This window comes from Notamacropus eugenii, chromosome 2 (genome assembly GCF_028372415.1).
Source record: "Notamacropus eugenii isolate mMacEug1 chromosome 2, mMacEug1.pri_v2, whole genome shotgun sequence".
NCBI classification, from domain to species: domain Eukaryota; kingdom Metazoa; phylum Chordata; class Mammalia; order Diprotodontia; family Macropodidae; genus Notamacropus; species Notamacropus eugenii.
Genome location: NC_092873.1, coordinates 71,594,274 through 71,607,711, shown reverse-complemented (window position 1 = coordinate 71,607,711; position 13,438 = coordinate 71,594,274). Strand labels below are relative to the sequence as shown.

Sequence of the window (13,438 nt, the reverse complement as noted above, 5' to 3'; positions counted from 1 at the left end):
CAGGGCTGATAGGTCAAGGAAAAAAATATAAGTAGCTAGAAATAATTCTGCAATAAGTGTTAGTGAGAATCACACAGAAGTTAGCCACCACCATCAAGGGGTGAACAACTTGGACTATTATTGGGTATTCTAGAAAGCAAAAGATTAGACTTACAACCAAGAATAATGTACTCAGTTAAACTGAATATAATCCTACAGGGGAAAACAGATCTTTAATGAAGTAGAGACTTCCAAACATTCCTGATGAAAAGACCTAAGTAAACTTAGGAGAAAATTTGCCATATAAATACAGGAGACAAGGACACCTAGATGGCACGGTGGGTAGAGCTGGGCTTGGAGTCAGGAAAACTCATTTTCTTGAATTTAAATCTGACCTCATACACTTAATAGCTGTGTGACCCTTGGCAAGTCACTTAACTATGTTTACCTCAGTTCCTCATCTGTAAAATGAGCTGGACAAGAAAATGGCAAACCACTCCAGTATTTTGCCAAAGCAACCCCAAATGGTGTCACGGAGAGTTGGACACAACTGAAAAAAAATGACTTAGCAACAGCAGCAAATAGGAGTTAAGAGAAGTATAAAAATGTAAACACGAACAAGTAGACATAAGAAGCTAAGCAAGGTTAAACTGTTTACATTATTACATGGAGAGCTAATATGTGTAGCCCCTTAGAACTTTATCATTAATAGCACTTATAAAGGGAGTTTAATTAGATACAGGGCCTGGGAGTGGTTCTATTATGTTTTCAGGATCTTAAAAGATGAATGGAAAGGATAAGAAAGAGCTATACACTCTGATAAGAGGAAGCGGTGGAATGGGGAAAATTATCTCATAAGTGGGATACGGAAGTAAAAGTTTATTCGGCAAGGAGGAAGGCATGAAGAGGGTGGTTTACAGGCTACACTTGAACCTCACTTTCATTGGAACTAGCTAAAGGAGTGAAAAATACACATCTAAACAGTTTGGTACAGAAATACATTTTATCCAATAAGGAAACAAGGGAAAGGGCAGAAGGGAAAGATTCAGGATCGTGTAGGGGATTGGGGGTGATATGGAGGACAGTTTAATTGAAAGATTAGTCAAAAACAAAACTAGCTCTTAAAGAGGAGAAAAAAATGAAGGAAAATATGAGTGGTGGACTATAAGGAAGCTGAGAGCCACAGATTTGAAGGTTTTTAATTGTGGTGGTTTAGGAGACTTTTGAGAATACCTTGGATAGCAAGGACATCAAATCAGTCAGAAAATATTTAAAGAAATTAATTCAGACCATTCACTTGGAAGGTCAAATACTAAAGCTGAAGCTTAATATTTTGGCCACAAAATGAGAAGAAGACTTATTGGAATAGACCCTCATGTTTAGAAAGATTGAATGCAAAAGGAAAGGAAGATGGCATAAAATGAGATGGATTGCTGGTGTCATGGAAACAATGAACCTGAACTTGGATAGATTTTGGGACATAGTGAAGGACAGAAGGGTTTGACATGCTGTGGTCCATAGAGTCAGGAATAGTTGGATAAAACTGAGTGACTGAGCAACAGCAATAGGATGGAGAGAAATCAGAACTTTGAATGTTAATGGAGGAACTTGCATATAAAAGGGAAGGGGACGACAGAATGAATTAGAAACAGAAACCAATAATATGTTATTTACAAGGAACACATTTGAAATAAAGATACAGAGTTAAAATAAGAGACTCAGGCATAATCTGTTAGGCTTTAGCTCAGGTAAAAAAGGCAGGGCTAGTGATCATAATCCCAGACAAAGCAATAGCAAAATTAGAATCAATTAAAAGAGACTAATAGAGCTATATTTTACCAAAAAGTTCCATGGCCGGTGAATTAATATCAGAATCTAACATATCCACCAGGTAAAATAGTATCTGAATTCTTAAAATGCAAGCTAAATGAATCACTGGAAAAAAAATGTAAACTATAAGAGTGGGGCCCTCAATTTATCCCTTTCAGAAATAATTAAATCTCTCTCGAATGAAATTGTTGATTGTTTCTATGATTTCTTCTTTAACCCAACCCTTCTTTAGAATTAGATTATTTAGTTTCCAATTGATTTTTGGTTTCTCTTTCCATGGCCTTTTATTACATGTAATTTTTAATGCATTATGATCTGAAAAGGATGCATTGATTATCTCTACCTTTCTGCACTGGATTGTGAGATTTTTATGTCCTAATACATGGTCAATTTTTGTAAATGTTCCATGTACCGCTGAGAAAAAAGTATATTCCTTTCTATTCCCATTTAATTTTCTCCAAAGATCTATCATATCTACCTTATCCAGAGTTTTATTTACCTCCTTAACCTCTTTCTTGTTTATTTTGAGGTTGAATTTATCGAGTTCAGAGAGGGGGAGGTTGAGGTCCCCCACTAGTATAGTTTTGCTATCAATTTCTTCCTTCAACTCCCCCAGCCTCTCCTCTAAGAATCTGGATGCTATACCACTTGGAGCATACATGTTTAGTAATGATATTGCTTCATTGTCTATGGTGCCTTTTAGCAGGATATAGTTTCCATCCTTATCCCTTTTGATTAGATCTATTTCTGCTTTTGCTTTGTCTGAGATTAGGATTGCTACTCCTGCCTTTCTTACATGAGCTGAAGCACAATATATTCTGCTCCATCCTTTGACCTTTATCCTATGTGTATCCCCCCGTTTCAAATGTGTTTCTTGTAAGCAGCATATTGTTGGATTATGGCTTTTAATCCATTCTGCTATCCGTCTCCGTTTTATGGGAGAATTCATTCCATTCACATTCACAGTTATGATTACAATCTGTGTATTTCCCTCCAACCTCTTTCCCACCATTTGTGCTTTTAGCTCTCCCATCTCCCTTCCCCTCCTCAATAGTATTCACTTTTCTCCCCCTCCTCCTGCAGCCTTCCCCTCCTTCTTTTGACCCCCCTCCCTTTTACTCCCCTTTACTCTTATTGCTTCTTTCCTCCCTTTTAGCCTCCCTCCCCTTTCTTCCCCCTTCCCCTCCTACTACCTATAGAGCTAGTTAGGATTATCTGCTTAAGGTTATTGTTCCCTCCTTTGAACAAATCAGATGAGAGTACCTCTCAAACAATGCTCATCTCCCTCCCCTCCTTCCCTCTACTATAGTTTTGTACTTCTTCCTGTGATATAATTTGCCATTTTCTGCTTCCCCCTTTCCACACCTCCTATTACATTCCCTTCTCATACTTAAATCATATTTTTGACATGACATCATTTACTTTATGCCCGTTCCCTCTACATATATCCCTTTTATCATAATAGCTGCACAGTTCTCAAGATTAACAGGTATCATCTTCCCTTATAGGGAGGTAAACAGTTTGCCCTAATTGAGTAGCAAGTTTTTGTTTTTGTTTTTTCCCCTCTGTTTACCTTTTTATGATTCTCTGGAGACCTGCATTTGAAGATCAAATTGTCTATTGAGTTCTGGTGTTTTGGTCAGGAAGCTCTGGAAATCCCTTATTTCGTTGAATGACTTTCTCCTTGCCTGAAATGTTATGCTGAACTTTGCTGGGTAGTTGATCCTTGGTTGAAGTCCCAACTCCTTTGCCTTACGGAATATTGGGTTCCAATTCTTTCGATCTTTTAATGTAGAAGCTGCAAGGTCCTGTGTGATCCTGACTGTGTGTCCTTGATATTTGAATTGTTTCTTTCTGGCTGCTTGTAGTATTTTCTCCTTCACTTGATAGCTCTGGAATTTGGCAACTATATTTCTTGGGGTTTTGAGTTTGGGATCCCTTTCGGGAGGGGAACGGTGGATTCTTTCGATGACTATTTTGCCCTCTGAGTCTAGTACTTCTGGACAGTTTTCCTTGATGATTTCCTGGAAGATATTGTCCAGACTCTTTTCTTCATCATGGGTTTCTGGCAGGCCAATAATTCTTAGATTTTCTCTCCTGGATCTGTTTTCCAGGTCAGTTGTTTTTCCAATTAAATATTTTAGATTTTCTTCTATCTTTTCATTCTTTAGATTTTGTTTGACTGATTCTTGTTGCCTCATTGAGTCATTAGTTTCTACTTGCCCAATTCTAATCTTCATCGTAGTGTTTTCTTCAGTTAGCTTTTCCATCTCCTTTTCCATCTGACCAATTTTTCCCTTTAAGGAGCTATTTTCTCCATTTAATTTTTGTACTTCTTTTTCCATTCGACCAATTTTCCCAGTTAGGTTTTGGGTTTCCTTTTCCATCTGATCAATTTTCCCAATTAGGTTTTGGGTTTCCTTTTCCATTTGATTAGCTCTTCCTTTTAGGGAATTATTCTCTCCAGTTAATTTTTGAACTTCCTTTTCCATTTCTTCAATTTTCTTTTTCAGGGTGATGTTCTCATCAGTGAATTCTTTTTTTATAGTTTTAAAATCATTGGCCAGTTTTTCTTTTATATCCTTCTTCAGACGTTCCAGGTAATCTAGTTGTGCTTGCGAGAAATTCATAGTCCCATCTGAGGTTTCAGATGGAAGTACAATCTCAGCTCTAACCTCTTTGGTGTTTGTGTTTTGGTCCTTATCCCCATAGAAAGATTCTATGGTTTTTTCACTTTTCGTCTGCTTTTTCCGATTCATGATGTTGGCTGAGTGTTGTAGCTTTTGGTTCTTTCAGTCAGAAGGTACAGATCTTTAAGTTGAGCTGATGTGTGTCTAGGCTAAAATCAGGCTTTTGTTTTTTGTTTCCCCCAGAAATAATTAAATCTAATAAAAAAAATAAGCAAAAAGCAGTGAAGGAAGTGAATAGAAGTTTAGAAAAGTTTGATTTAATAGACCACTGGAGGATATTGAATGAGAATCAAAATGTCTATACCTTTTTCTTAGCACCTCCACAAAAAGTGATGAAAAGTTCTCACAAGCAAATGAAGAAAAACAGAAACATTGAATATATCTTTTACCAACCATAATGTAATAAAAATTATATTTAATGAAGGGCCTTTGAAACAAAATTTAAAAATTAATTGGAAACTAAATAACTTAATCCTAGAAAATGAGTGGCTTAAAGAATGCATCTTAGAAACAATCAGTGATTTCATTAAGCATAATGACAATGGAACAACATATAAAACATAGAAGATTCATTCATTGTAGTAATTAGGGATAAATTTATCTCTCATTTTTTTTTTATTGAGAGAAAAAGCAGTTCAGTGAATTAGTCACAACTAAAAGAAGTTAGAAAACTAAAAATTAAAAACTAAATGGATTTACAAGCACATTCTAGCAAACATTTAAAGAACAGTTATTTCCAATACTACATAAAGTAAAAAAAAAAATAGTAAAAGAAGGCTTCCTACCAAGTTCCTTCAATAATAATATGGTCTGAATACCTGAACGAGGAAGTCAAAGTACAGAAAGATAAGTAAAGACCAGTTTCCCTAGTGAGTATTGATGTAAACATTTAAAATAAGATGCTTATAAGGAGACTGCAGTAATATATCCTAAAGATCATATAGTATAACCAGACTGGACTTATACCACAAATGCAGTTAGTTTGATATTAGGGAAATTATAAACATAATTGGCCACATTAATAATGAAAACAACAAAATTATGGTTCTCTCAGGAGATGTGGTAAAAACTTTTGACAATATACAACACTTATCTTTCCCCGCTGCCCCCCAAAATAATTTCATCTGTTTTAAGTACCCAAGATCCCCTCTCTCTCAATTGAGAACACAAGAAAAAGCAAAACCCATTCCAACCGTGTGTAGTCAATCAAATAACTTTCCATGTTATCTGTCCAAAAAAACCATGTCTCATTCTCCTTTTTGAGTCTTTGACTTCTGTGTTGGGTGGTGGGCAACATGTTTCATCATTAGTTGTTTTTAATTCTGGTTAACCATTATATTTAACACAGTAGGGGAGAAGGGAATAAATATGTATATAAAACCTATTCTGTGCTAGGCACTATGCTAGCACTTTTACAAATATCTCACTTGATCCTCATAAAAACATTTGAGGTAGGTGCTATTGCTATCCCCATTTTATAGTTGAAAAAATTTAGGCAAAGAGAGGTTAAGTGGATTGTCTAGGATCATATAGCTTGTAAGTGTCTGAGGGCAGATTTATGCCACTTGGGTCTTTCTGACACCAGGTCCAACATTCTATCTACTGTTACATTCACTTGCTTATAAAGTGTGCCTGCATGTGTGTGTGTGTGTGTGTGTGTGTGTGTGTGTGTGTGTGTGTGTGGTATCATCTACATACACACACACACACACACACACACACACACACACACAAAACTTGTTCATCCATTCCATAATTTATGGATATACCCTCAAATTTCCATGTGCCACCTCAAAACAGCAATAAGTTTTTGTTTATATATCCTTTGAGTTTGCTAGGGAATAATCCTTCTCTTAATTGATTTTCTTTCTAGTTCTCCCTCTCCTTTCTCCCTATTTCTTCTTCTTTTCCTCTTGAATGAAATGTGTTTTAGTATTCATGTGTGTTTGTGTTTGTGTGTATTCTTTCTTTTGATCAGATCAGATGAGAGTAAGGTTCAGAGTGTTGAAGTGTCAGCTTTGTGTCAGTCTTAGTCTCTCCTACTCCTTCCTCCTTTGTTTGTATAGATGTCTAGTTTTGTATCCTGAGTATATGATAGTTTTCCCTGTCCTTCCCACTCCCAATATATTCCTTTTCCCCTCTTTTTCCATTCTTATGGTCATCAAGACATGATAGCCATGACAGCTGGGCCTCATCTAATTGGATTTCCTTCAAAAGGCCTGATGACTATAGGGTTGAGATGAGGACACATGTTATCTCCTAGATTTGAATTAAACATTTTTTCCTTGTTTAGTTCTTTATCGTTCATTTATGTTTACTTTTATCTTTCTTTTCATTCCTTTCTTTGAACTTCAAAATTTCTTTGTAGCCCTTTAGAAGTGCTGGGAAATTCTCTGTGTCATTAAAGGTTTTTTTTTTCTTCTCTTGCATCATTCTCAGTTTTTCAGGATAAGTTATTCTTCACTGTTAGCTGGAGTCCTTTGACTTCTGGAATATCATATTCCAAGTTCAGTACCCTTTTATACTGGTCTGTTAAATCATGTGTGATTCTGACTCTTGCTTTTGAGTATTTGAATTTTTACTTTCTGACTGCTTGTAGTATCTTTTTCTTTGACCTAGAAATTCTTGATTTTGGCTTGATATTCCCGGGAGTTTTCACTTTGGGGTTTCTTTCAGAAGATACCTAGGTAGATTTTTTTTTTTCTATTTCTACTTTGTTCCCACTAGTTCTAAGAGATCTGGGCCATGTACCTTTAAGATTTCTTGAAATATGATGTCTAGACTGGTTTTTGGTCATAGCATTTAGGGAATCCTGTGATTTTTAAAATTTCTCTCTCCTTGGTATATTTTCAAGATCGGTTTTTCCCCCCATGAGATACTTTATATTTTCTTTGATTTTTTTTTTTTTTTAGCCTTTTAACTTTGTTTAAAATACTTCTTATTGCTTCATGAAGTCATTGGTTTCTATTTGATAATTCTAATTTTCAGTGAGTTTATTGCTGGGTCAAGATTTTGTATCTCTTGTGCCAAGCTACTGATGATTTTTTCAATTCTTCCAGAACTCATTTCTTTTTCATTTTTTCCCCTCAAGTGCTTTCATTCCATTTATATATACATTAAAAAAATTTTTTTAATTCTTGCTTCATTTCTTCCTGGAATTCCAGTTGAGTTAATGCTCAGGTTGTTTTTTTAAAATAATGACTCAGAGGTTATTCTTTTCTTTTATGTCTTTTTTTCCTGTGTATTTGTCTTAAATGATCCCGCCACCATAATAGCTCATTTTTGGATTATATTAGATTCTTTTTTGTATGCTTATTATTCCAGCCTATGGATATTTGGGCTTGCCTCTGCCACACTTCTCGGGGGAGCTTTTGGCTGGTCCTGTTGCTGCAACAGTTGACCTTGTCTCATGTTATATTAAGAAAATAGAGACCATTTAAATGCATTGTGGCACATGAATGTGATGAAATATTGCAATGTTGTAATAAATTTAAAAACTCATGATCTCTATCTTGTCCTCAATTTTATACTTCATTATTCCCCATTGTTTTCTTTTCTCCAGTCTCTGATGTCTTCTTCAGAGGTCTCTTCCTGTATTCTAGTATCTCTTTTCTCTATAGTCATTCTCCTGCTTTCTCTCTTTTTGCTTGTTTTCTGGTTTCTTCCTTTTACTGTGTCTAAATATGCTCATTTCCCTCTCCTTAAATTTCATTTGACCCTCAAACTATCAGTCTTCATCTAGGCGATACTATTGTATATACCCTCCTGGAAACACTCTTCTGATGCATCTGTCCTAGTTTTCTTTTTGCCTGTTTGACCACTCTTCATTCTCTCCTACAGGATCATCATCCTTATCCTCCTGTTTGTGCGTATGCCCCAGAGCTCTGTCCTGGGACCATATCTTCTATGCCTATACATACTCTCAGTTATCTCATCATTTCTTATGGGCTCAGTTATAATCTCTGTGCAGTTGACCCTCACATCTATTTCTCTAACCATGGTCTGTCTGGAGCTCCAATCCCACATTATTGCTTTCCTACTGGACATTTAGAACTGGATAACTTCAGGCATCTCAAACTCAACACGCCCCATGTGAGGCTTTTTCTTATTTCCCTAGCTACTAGTGTCTCACTGTCCCCAATTACTTTGCAGTACCTGCTGAAATTCACAAAAGGTTCCGGCTAACATGGAATGTTTACTATTTCCTGTATTTGAAATTCTGTCTCCAGTTTCTTTGCTCTTGTAGAGGTTCCCCCATGCCTTTTATTCTTTTCCTCCTTTCTTTTGCCTTTTGGAAACCCCTAACAACTTTTAAGGTACCACCTACTTTAAGGTGCCACTTACTTTAAGGAACCTTTTCAGATTTTGCTAGTTAATATTCTACCCTCCCTTCCATCCCACCTTATTTTGTATTTGTTTCTTAATATATCTTACATTATTAATCATTAAATACTTATTGAGTTCCTCCTATGTTGTAGACGCTGTAATATAGTGTTAGATATTAAAAAGATAAGTACAAAAAATGAAACATTTTCTACTTGTTTATTATCTATGACCATAACGTATTCTCTCAAGTAGAGTATAAGATCTTTAGGGGCAGAAGTGTCTGATTTTTGTATTTATACTATGCCTGTTGCATATTAGGCACGTAATGAATGCTTGTTTTGGGGTTGAGTTCTACTATATCATTCAGTAAGTAGCAAACTTGAACTTTTCCATGAATCCAACAACTATGTCATTTTCTTAAGTTCTAGAAAAATAGCATTATCTTATTGTATCTTGTGATTGGAAGAAAAAGGATGTAAAGTGACTCAAATAAGAAACATATATTAAAACTAACGAAGCAGAATAGAAAAAATTTTTACTTAGTGAACTTGAATTAAAAAGGCTTTTCACTGGATTGCTCTTGGTACTACTTAGTGATCTTAGTACTTAGTGCTGCAGCATTTATAATGATTATATCAGAAACTTTAAATAATAAATCTGCTTCTAAATGTTTTTAGATTGTTTCTACTTAACTCACAGACTAAGTTCTTAAAATTTAAAAGTACATAAAGATTGTAAAGAATTTGTATAAATATGAGAAAAATAATTTCATATATGTTTTTTTATAGTATGTGTATATATACCCTCTGTGCATGTAAATTATATGTATATAAGTCATATATGGTACATCTATACTAACAATGGTAGAGAAAATAACAGCTTAAAAGTAATTTTAAAATTATAATTAGCCATTTAGCAACTGGCAGAGTATGCATCTTGTGAAAGCAGAATATGCTTTGGTTTTTTGTTAGAGTTCTCTCTTACAGAGGGGTAGTTTTTTTTTAGTTCATTTGGTTATATGTTTTATTTTATAGAACATAATTTCTCACTATATCATATATGGACCTTCTAGTCAACTGTCAGCAAAATAGATAATCCATTTGCTTTCTATGGAATGCTGTAGGGGCAGCTAGGTAGTGCAGTGGATAGAGCACCAGTGCAGGAGTCAGGAGGATCTGAGTTCAAATCTCACCTCAGACACTTGACACTCACTAGCTGTGTGACCTTGGGCAAGTCACTTAAATTGCCTCATCCTGGGTCATCTCTAGTCATCCTGATGAATATCTAGTCACTAAATTCAGATGGCTGTGGAGGAGAAGTGAGACTGGTGACCTGCACAGCCCTCCCTCACTCAAAACAAAGTCAAGTGCAAGTCATGTCATTATTTCTCTGATGGCATGGTCTTCTTTGGCAATGAAAGACAAACACACGAACACGAACACACACACACACACACACACACACACACACATACACACACACACACACACTTTCTACTGATCTACTACTCTATTTCTTAACCAGTACCAGGTAGTTTTTTTCACTATTTCCACCTCCTATAGAAATTAAAATGCATGAACCTGCTGGGATCCCTTATCTAGGCAAACCAGCTTGAGTTGTTTGTTCTTGTTATTTCTGTTAGGTTACAAAGAAGATTAAAAAATGCACCTTTATTCACTGTGCACCTTACTATGTTTAGGATGGATTTTGGATTTTGCTTAAGTAGGAACATGAGTTTTAGTTGATTGCTTCCCAGTAGTGGTTCTCGATTATTTCTAAAGTGGTAAAACAATTCAATTTAAACAAAACTTGGGCAAGTTCCTTGTAAAATGCTTTTTAATACCTATTAATAACATAAAATTCATTTAAAAACCAAACAGATTTGGGATCTTTCTGGGTTTCTTGCAGCATAGATTGAGAAACACTACTTTTGTTAAACTGATAAATAGGTGGTTCTTCTTCTTAAAAATAAAATGAAGATTCTTTAAAGACCCTGTTAAAAATAGCTGTAAAATAATTCAAAATATTTTAAAATATTCTGATTTTTAAGTAAGAAAATCAAGGATTTCCATGAGAAATATGACTTTGTTTGTTCTGTGGAATAGAAGTGAATAATTCTTTTCTTGTGTTCTTTATAGAGCAGCTGCTGGTTGGATTGAAAGACAAAGACACGGTTGTCCGATGGTCTGCAGCCAAAGGGTATGTTTCTTGTCGTTTACCTGAAAATAAATACGTGAATCTTGGTGTGATTTTCATAGACCTCCAAAAATATAACACTTAATTTTTTTGGCTAATTTTTATGTTTACTAGATGGTAAATTTAGATATTTTACTGTTTCAACTAGTATTTGATAGCTTCAGTAGTTAGTTTTTTTAAAAGACAAAGAGAATTGTTTACCTAGAGTCAATGATTAAAAATTTTATTTTAAAGATATTTTCTAATATTGAAACTTCAGACATCTCTGTATCTAGCCAGAAGTTTTGTCAAGTGCCTTCTCAGCTCTCCTGATAATATTCTTCTCTTTCTTTATGGCATGCACATTCCTTCACTTGGGTTCTCTTGTCTTTAAGTTTACCTGCCAACAGGTGGTGCCTGATGATATTTCACTCAAGCCTTACTTTTTTGAACAGTGGTCCCTAATTTTATCCTTTCACTATTTTAGAATCAAAACTGGCTCTAAGCTAGCTGTCATGGTGAAAAGGATCTGAGGATCAACTTCAAATCAAAAGTTAATTACTGTTACCTGGGAGAAGAATGGATATATAGTATTTGCATTTTAAAGTGGGATAGTGCTTTTAATTCTAAATAATAAAGCTGTAATTGTAGATGACAGTATATTAATGACAGGTCAGTGGGAAAGACAGTTTTCTTAGAGAACCTTCCTGTAGCTTTTCAAACTATTTCATATTAATATTTAGCCTCTAAAAAATGTTGGTCAGGCCTCTTCTCCTCAGTTGCTGTAGTGTCCTAATAATTACATGCCCAGTTGAATAAAGTGCAAATTACACGTAGATATAGTATTGAATTGTGCTAGTGAAAGTATACCTGTCTCTGCTTTCTTTTTTCATACCTGTAGTACTATAATATTATAAATGTAGAGCTGTAAGGGGTCTTGGGAATTGATCCAGAGCCTTACTCAGTATAGCAACAGCACTTGTTTCTTCTCCTTGGTCAGGAGGACCACCCTAAGTTATGCTACCTTCACTCACATAGAATGTTTAACTGGTGATACTTCAAAGAATCAAGTTTCAGTAAGCCTGACCAGAATTCTTTGATTGATTTGATGATGCAAGTGTATAGCCATACATGAAGCATTGACCTTTCATGGTAGTAAATTTTGAAGGCATGCCTAAGGTCTAAGTGGAGTAAAAAAGAGACCAAAAACTCAGAAGTATCTTCCGTGGTCTTGAACAAGATGAAAGAAATTGGTCAAGCTTACCATTGTGAAAACTTTTATAAATGCTGTAGTCACAGTACTAGGGTACTTCAGTAATTCCCAGTATCAGACCACCAGAGATGCTGAAACCATCTGTGGTGTCTGTGGGTCAGTCATCAATGTGTCAAATGATCAAGAGCAAACTGTTTTTGTTATTGCTTATCATTTAGACAACAACATTTGTGCCAAGAGAAATGTATTGATCTTTGACAGATTTGCTGCTACTGAATGTCGCTCCTCTTTCCCTTGTTATTGAAACTGTTGGTGGAGTTATGACAGTTCTGATTAAATAGAGTACCAACCTCCTATTAAGTAGACTGACTTTTCCCACCTTTTCAGACAGCTAGCCTCTTTAGCTCGTTCAAGTTGGAGAGCAATGACGAAGGATCACAACCTGCTTAGGAAGGCTGAACTCACAGAAATTCCCCATTTCCAGGGTGTTCCTTGTATTGAAGTAACATTTGAAATTGATTCATATGGCATCTTTAGTGTATCTGGGTAAATGAATAGGCAAAGAGAATAAGATCACAGTTATCAATGACAAAAGTTGCTTGAGCAATGAAGAGATTGAGTGTGTAGTCCACTAAACTGAGGAATACATGGCTGAAGGTATGAAGCAGAGAGACAAGGTATCTTTCAAGAACTTATTCGAATCTTAACAGTAGAAGATGAGAAACTGTAAAGCACAATTGGTGATGAAGACAAAAGAAGGTCCTTGACAAAAGGACAAAAAAAAAAAATCAACAATGGATAAGAACTAGATTGCTTGGAAGGAAGAATTTGAGCAGCTGCCAAAAAGAATTGGAAGTCATTGCTAAGCTGTATCAATATGTAGGGGCTTGCTGCCTTGTGTATCCCCAGGTGGTGGAGCAGCTGCATTTGGAGGTGCTTCTTCTGAATCCACTATTGAAGAAGTTGACTAAATGCACCAGAACAGAGGATTCAGCACAATAAAAAACTGAAGGACTCAAATTGGTAGCCAAGGCATTAGCAGTTTAATTAATGTTAAGCTACTATGTACATTCTGATGTACAGAGGGAGAGCAGTGAGTAACCTTGTGCTTTTTCAGTATTGCAAACAAATAGAAATGCAAGCTTTTCCTGGGGAACAAAATCTATTTAAAATTGGCACCAAAAAAAAAAAAAAAAAAGATTCGACTTAGTTTAAAACCTATTTA

General features: G+C 35.5%; 1 protein-coding gene across 1 annotated transcript in view; it reads left to right on the top strand.

Annotated features, from left to right (window-relative positions):
- The window catches only part of TBCD (tubulin folding cofactor D), a 414,951-nt gene that overhangs the window by 99,006 nt on the left and 302,507 nt on the right, over positions 1 to 13,438 (top strand). The window contains exon 12 of the mRNA XM_072640887.1: positions 10,964 to 11,024. Coding sequence (XP_072496988.1) covers positions 10,964 to 11,024 — 61 coding nt within the window. The remainder of the gene's footprint in view (positions 1 to 10,963; positions 11,025 to 13,438) is intronic.